Source organism: Danio rerio, chromosome 8 (genome assembly GCF_049306965.1).
Source record: "Danio rerio strain Tuebingen ecotype United States chromosome 8, GRCz12tu, whole genome shotgun sequence".
Taxonomy (NCBI): domain Eukaryota; kingdom Metazoa; phylum Chordata; class Actinopteri; order Cypriniformes; family Danionidae; genus Danio; species Danio rerio.
The window spans coordinates 37,639,644-37,646,809 of record NC_133183.1 but is presented as its reverse complement, the minus strand read 5'-3'; the positions used below and the strand labels follow the sequence as shown (position 1 = coordinate 37,646,809).

General features: G+C 36.1%; 1 protein-coding gene across 3 annotated transcripts; it reads right to left on the bottom strand.

The window, feature by feature from the left end:
* Positions 1-1,838: 1,838 nt before the first annotated feature.
* On the bottom strand, positions 1,839-5,558 carry LOC141375722 (E3 ubiquitin-protein ligase RBBP6-like). 3 transcript variants are annotated; one of them, XM_073910635.1, is made up of 7 exons: positions 4,643-4,983; positions 4,353-4,449; positions 4,174-4,249; positions 3,939-4,027; positions 3,802-3,862; positions 3,560-3,699; positions 1,839-3,464 (listed from the first exon to the last, which is right to left on the bottom strand). In XM_073910635.1, the coding sequence occupies exons 1-7, from the start codon at positions 4,800-4,802 to the stop codon at positions 3,290-3,292; spliced, it is 798 nt and encodes a 265-aa protein (XP_073766736.1). In that variant the 5' UTR covers positions 4,803-4,983; the 3' UTR covers positions 1,839-3,289. The 3 variants fall into 3 exon arrangements, with proteins under 3 accessions (XP_073766736.1, XP_073766738.1, XP_073766737.1); XM_073910637.1 differs by lacking the exon at positions 4,643-4,983 and adding an exon at positions 4,545-4,599; XM_073910636.1 differs by lacking the exon at positions 3,802-3,862 and having other exon boundaries at positions 4,643-5,558.
* Between the last annotated feature and the right edge of the window lie 1,608 nt (positions 5,559-7,166).

Genomic DNA, 7,166 nt, shown 5'->3' with positions numbered 1-7,166 from the left:
AATAAAAATATGAAACAAACTGTGCTTTAAGCTTCTTATAAATGAATAAATGATCACTGAACACAGCATTTTGACACCTATTTGACCATTAAAACGCTCACAGTAAGATAACTTTAGATGTGTGTACTCTGCTCGTCTAGCCTAAGTGCACACACACAGCAGCATGTACAAATCAGATTATGAAAAATGATGAAGAGCATGCTTTTCCTTTTATCCTTTATTTTTAGTTTTTTTTTTTTTTTTTTTTTATTTACACATTTTTTTTAAGTGGTGAGGACAATATTCACTGGTTCCCCCCTCCTGTATAATAATTAAATGTTACATTTTTAAGAACTTCACAAATAGCCTAAATAACACTTTTCAGTATCAGTGATAATATAAATAGTAACTAATAATAATAATAATGATAATAATAAAAAGAAGAACAAAAAATATTAGCCTATTGATAACAATATAAGTGAGATGTGGAGGAAAAAACAGCGTAGGCTACTAACTCTCCACTGTTTTTGGTAAATTATTTGACAGAAAAGCTAACATGCTGACACATTGTCTGGATTAAGCAGACCTAGTTGGAGTCGCAATGTTTCCAGCAGCACTCAATACACGTTCAGACTTTCTATCGCAGTGCTTGTAGCGCAAATGCACAAATGCTTTTTCCTATGCTACATTTCTCGTCAATGTCTTCCATTTATCACTTTCTCTTTTGTATCTGGCCATTTTTAAATAGGGCTCTGCGATATCTGGCTGACAAAAAAATCAAAAAATAAATTTTAATTTTTATAATTTTATATATTTTTATTTTATTTTTTGTGCTCATAATATTGACCTTTGCAGTTTTTACCTTTTTATTATTCAGCTAAACTAAAAAACGGAAGACTTTCTCCAGTGGTAAAATATAATAGGGAATATTATGAAATTATTGATTGCCTTTTTTTAAAATTAAGAAAAGTCTTTACATGGAAAGGTCATATCACTTTCAATAGTCCACAATGATTCAAAGCAGCTACTGAAAGTTATACTCGCATATGTTGCTGTTAAATCATGTAGTTGTGTGATGTATAACCATGGTGTAAGTGCACACCTAAGGATTAACCTTTTTTCCAAGAAAGAGACTTTTAAACGATATTGATGAACAGTTGATATGATCTATTAAAAGTCAGTGATGCTAACAGTTAATCATCTTGTTTGCTTTCTGGCTCTAGCACTGGCAGAACAACCTACATGAGAAGACCATGGACAAAAGCAGACGTGAAGGCTGTAATGAGTTCAAAAGACTGATTATTATTATACACATTTTCATTTTTTTTCCTTGTCACAGAGTGACAATATTTAACCATTTTCAAACCCACTTCTGTTCCATGCCAGTGCTTCACAGTCCATCATCACTCTAGGGTAGTCTCTACATTGCTCTACAGTTTGCCTCTGCTTCTCAACCCATGTCTGCCACTACTCCACAGTCTGGTACTGCTCCACAGTCCAGGTCCACGTCTGCTTCATGAGCCTGGGCAATACCCATCACACAAAAATACATAACCCACAAATGCAGTCCCTCAGACTAAACATTTACAACAGTGTTGAGTAGCAAAAAGACATGTTTTTTGTTTTTTATTTACATGTTTGAAAATGGTCAAATATTGTCACTGTGACAAAAAAGTGAAAATGTGTATGATATTAATTAGTCACATTATAACACATTATATTACTGTCACATTACGAAATTTAGTTTTTAATCTGTTTTGTGTTCATATCATTCTGTATGTATCATTCAATTTGTGGAATCAAACTTTTATGTCTAGTTTTATCTTTTTTTCTTTTTATCTATCTTTTTATCTATTTTTATCCATCTATTTTTTGTTCTTGTCAGAGCGATAATAGTTGATGCATTTCATAATAAAATGTATATACATGTTTAGTTCCCCTGCTGTTTTCCTGGACTTCAAAAGTAAAATAAAAAAAGTTTATTTTTTTATTTCTGTCATTGAGTGGCAATGTTTTGTATTTGACAGTATTCTAGTGCACTACCATGTTGTGTTCTAGTATAAATATTTAAATTTGAAAAAGAATAATCTGTTGAACGACTTAATTAAATTTTAAAATACCATTAGTTTGTTTATAAGCTGTAATCATTCATTCATTCATTTTCTTTTCGGCTTAACCCCTTTATTTATCAGGGGTTTCCACAGTGAAATGAACCACCAACTTATCCAGAATATGTTTTACGTTGCGGTTGTTCTTCCAGCTGCAACCCATCACTGGAAAACATCCATACACACTCATACACACACACTACGGACAATTTAGTGTATTCAATCCCCTGTACCGCTTGTCTTTGGACTGTGGGGGAAACCGGAGCACCCGGAGGAAACCCACTCCAACACAGAGAACATGCAAACTCCACACAGAGTTCACAGAGGGGAACATTTGTGCTCTGGCCAAGTAAAAGAATAAAATAATGAATATGTTATCGTACAGTTGTGCTTCTGGTTGTTCATGGTTGAAGGTTCTTTGCAAATTATGTTCTTTTTTTATCTGAAGTTGCCTTTCAAAATATCTACTGTCCTATAAAATAAGAGCAAAGGCCCTTAAACAATTAACTCTTCATACTTTAATGTTAAAATGCTGTCTTTTTCAGGTTATTGTTCAACAGTACATTAAACAGATTGTTTAACTGATACAACACAATAAGCCTACAGAATTGTTAAATCAAAAGTGTATTTTAAGCAAAATAGTATTTTGTCATTTAAGAAGTGACAGGCAGAACCTTAGCAACTGAGATGGGTTTAGCAGGTGTCTAGCTGAGGAAAGCCAGAGTCTGTTCTGTTGTCACCCTTACTGCAATAGCAGAATAGTGTGATATGTAAAATGTGTTAATCAGTCCTTTTAAACCATGAAGGGGCTAGGTTTGTGTGTAACATGTAAACAGACCTTGTAAACCATGATTTTGTCTGTCCCCATAAGCCTGTGAAATGTCACATAGTTAATTTGAGTGTGTTGTGAAACTAAAATTGCTGTTTTTAAGCGTTGTTTGCCTTTTGTAGCTCAAATAAAAAATTTTGGCACAAGTTTTATGTTCGTAGGATGTTGGCAAAGGTATGTCCCCGTAAACCACCAAAAAGTCACATTGACCTCATAAACCATGTATGCCTGTATGTGTGTGTGTGTGTTGCACTGCTGGAGTGAAGGTTAACCAGTCCACACAGTTCATGCGGCTATAATCTTTATTATCTTTTATTAATAAACTATGTACAATATTTACACGTCGGCTCCAGGTCTCTTGGATGAAGGTCTCTCAGCGACGTGGTCTCTTCTGGTCGCCGCGCGTCTCTGGTGAAGATGGGGAGCGGGACCGTTTCCCTCCGGCGTCCCGGACCGAAGATGCCGCACCTGCTGAGGACGAGGAGGGCAAAGGCTCGGTCTGGCAGGAGAAGGACGGCCTCTTTCTCTTCTCAGCAGCATAGGCCTCACTGAACAGATCGAGCGCAAACACACACAAGCAGACATCATGTGAGATTTGGACAAACACTAGAACATGCGGCTATGCCAAGTACAGTTTACTCACGCGTCTATGATGGGAATGACGTATCTGCCGCTGCCGTCTATCATGACTCCCTTTCGGTCTGGGTCGTCCACCTCCAACAGGAAGCTGCGGGGAATCCCTGTGCTCTTCCGGATGCGCTTGTGCGGCGCGGAGCGGCTGCCCTGTGAATTGAGGAGTGACAGTCAAACTCTGAGCAAACAATCTGACTGATGAGGACAAGAGCTCAAGTTCACAGCAACCGTGAGCTTGGAAAACCCAGTTACCACATTAGTGGGGCAGTGCCTAATGTGGTGTCCCGGGATCCCAAGCAGCCTCATGGCCTCACTAGTGAACATCAGAACCATGAGAATCAGCTCAGACATCTCTCACAAAGCAAACCTGTCAGTGTCTGAACGCTCACCTGCTGGAGTAGTAGCACAGGCTGGACTGGTACATCACCGCTTTCAGCTTGTCCTCCTCTGACGCCTTTGCCTCAGCCAGATTCTCAGTCTGTTTCACAGGCATTTGCACATTTGAATCTTTTTCACCCTCAACCCTTCAAACAATCTCAAATCTCCCTAAGAAGCTGAGTGCGTGTGCGTATATTGTGTGCTTTACATTGCGTTTTGCTATTGTGCTATTCATTTGTTCAATACCTTCAACAACTGCTCCAGTGAGAGGAGTGAAGGATCAGCTCTAGGTGAAGGTTCACGCCAGCGTCCAGCTTGATGTCTGCAAAACAAAGGAGCTTGTGTGACTAAAACACCAGGGACAGACCAGGAGTCTTCATATAACATCTAACAGAGGACGCGTGTGCTCATTTCACAGCACTTACCCAACAAATCTTCTGTTTGAGGACTTCAGTCCCGCCGCAGGGATCCGTCTGATGATGACCGACGTGTTTTTAGGGATGAGAGCATCATCTGTGTATTCTGACAGCAAAATAAAATCAGAATCAGCACATAATTATGGAGCACGGTATACTTTGAGAGCCATTAGCCTTTTAAAACAGCCAAAACATCCCTACATGTCAGCATCAGCACCACCTTACAGCTTCCAGAAGTGTCTGATGTAACGCATCTAGTGTTAGCTTAGAACAGTTGAAGTGTCTTCTCCTCAACTCACCTTCATCAGTCTGGGCGTTGCTGATCTTCAGCTGGCAGAACTTCAGCCTCTTGCTCCTCATGATCTGCCGCTTCGGCTCCCCCGCGCTGATGTTGAGGCCTTCAAACTGGAGCGAGTCGTAGGTGAGTCGACTCTGGAACCTGTAGTGAACACAAGACATACTGAACACAAACACAAAGCACAGCGTAATAAAAAGGGTCAAACCTGAGTGATGGGAACAGCAGGCGATCAATCGACGTATCCAACGATCAATAATATCGATAATCTGGAAAAATTGTCACGGAGGACGCAGAGATCAGATGCCAATCGACACAGCGAGATTCAAACAACACCCACAGGACGGTTGTTTTTTTTTTTTTTTATTATTTTTTTTTTTTATTGACCTCAATAACAAACATACAAAATTCAACAATTTACACAAAAGAACACAATGACAATAACAGATCAGGATAAACAATATAAACTTTAAAAATTAAATAAAAAAAGAAACAAAAGGGAGAAAAAATAAATAAATAAATAAAATTAAACATACATAACACAAATACAGCGAGGAAAGGAGGACTTATGTAACCGTGCTGTTTCCAAAATATTTATCATAAAGAACTAAAAATCTATCACTTTTCTTATTATTAACTAATCTAAGAGATTTAATAAAAACATCAATTTCTATTAAAAAATGTGAAAAAGAAGGCTGCGAACAAGAGAATTTTTGTTTATGGATAAAATATTTTCCATACAAAATAAAAAAGTCAATAATGTAATTCTCTGATACATCAGCCCCACCTCCATAATAACAAACGACATCCTGAAGATGAAAGGGTCTGGAAGAAGCAATGTGGTTACCTATATGGAGATATAAGTTTTTCCAAAAGTTTTTTGTACTTTCACATTGAAAAAATATGTGAATCAGCGTTTCGTCTTCACTCTTACAAAATGTGCATAAACTGTCAATCTCCAAATACTTTGCCAAAGTACCATTTACTGGCTATATTTTATGAAGAATTTTGAAATGAACCTCTTTTGTTTTATTGGAAATGCAGTACTTATGAGGTAATAGCCAGGCTTTTTTCCAGTCTGTTGTGTCAATGAAGGATGCCCAGTAAAATTTGCCTTTAGGAACATTATATTTTTTATTTTGAAAAATTTGTTGAATATATTTATTATTACATTTGTTGTCAAATAGACTAATTCCAATTAAAATCAGCTCTGGTTCTTTAATAACATTTTCATTAAACATTAAATGAGATTTTATAAGTTGAATTAGGCCTAACGGAATTGCTTTTTGCACAGAATTAAATTCTTTAAAAGGTAATGGAAAATTATTATTAGACATAAATTGTTCATAAGACAAAAAGTTGCCGGACTTATCAAAAATTGAGAGAATTCCAATTATATTTCGGTTAAACCATGTAGATAGAAAAATAGATTTATTTCTAATTCTAATATCAGAGTTGTTCCATAAAAAGCATTTATGTGGTGAGAAATTGTGGGAATAACACAATTTCCAGGAAAGAAGGACCTGCTGGTGAAATTTTGACAGTGCAATTGGCAATTTATTTGGTAGATAATTACATTTTAAAATAAAAGGAAGACCTCCAATTTTTGTGAAAATAGAGTTTGGAATAAAAAACCATATAGAGTTGGGGTCTTTTAAGCATCTTTTAATCCAATTTATTCTAAAAGTGTTTACTATGTCCTCAAAGTCAATCACTTCAAGTCCGCCCTCTTTTCTACTATTTGCTAGAACTGTTTTCTTAAGTTTATGGGATTTATTTTTCCAAATAAAGTTTAAAAATATTTTGTTAACTTCTTTAGCAGTAGGGATATTAACAGAGAGAGAAAGTGAGGGGTATACCAAACGAGACAAACCTTCTGCTTTAGTCAAAAGAACCCTCCCATAAAGGGAAAGGTCTCTTTGTAGCCAAAGATTAAAAATGCTATGAGTTTTTTTAAGTCTACCAGAAAAGTTAAGCTGTTGTCTAGTGGCAAAATTTTTTGTTAAATAAATACCCAGATACTTTACAGTCTCTTTTACCAAAATACCATTTAATGAGGAATCATTAGTTTCATGAATCATCATAATTTCACATTTGGACATATTCAATTTCAATCCAGAAGCACATGAAAATTCTTCAATTATACTTATAGCCTTGGACAACTGACATTTATCTTTTAAAAATAAGGCAGTGTCATCGGCTAACTGGGAGATTTTAATTTCTCTATCAAAAATAGATATACCTTCTAAGTTACGTTCATATATAATATTTAGCGATAGCAATTCTGTTACTAAAATAAATAAAAAGGGTGAGATAGGGCAACCCTGTCTCACACCGCGGTTAATAGAAAATCTTTTAGAGGTGTTGAAGCTAATTAAAACAGAGCTACTAATATCACTATAAAGCATTTCAATAGCATTGACAAAAGTCACCAAAACCAAATAACTTTAATGTCTGCAAAAGAAATCCGTGTTCAAGTGTGTCAAATGCTTTATAAAAGTCAAGGAAAAGAATCATAGCTTTAGAAT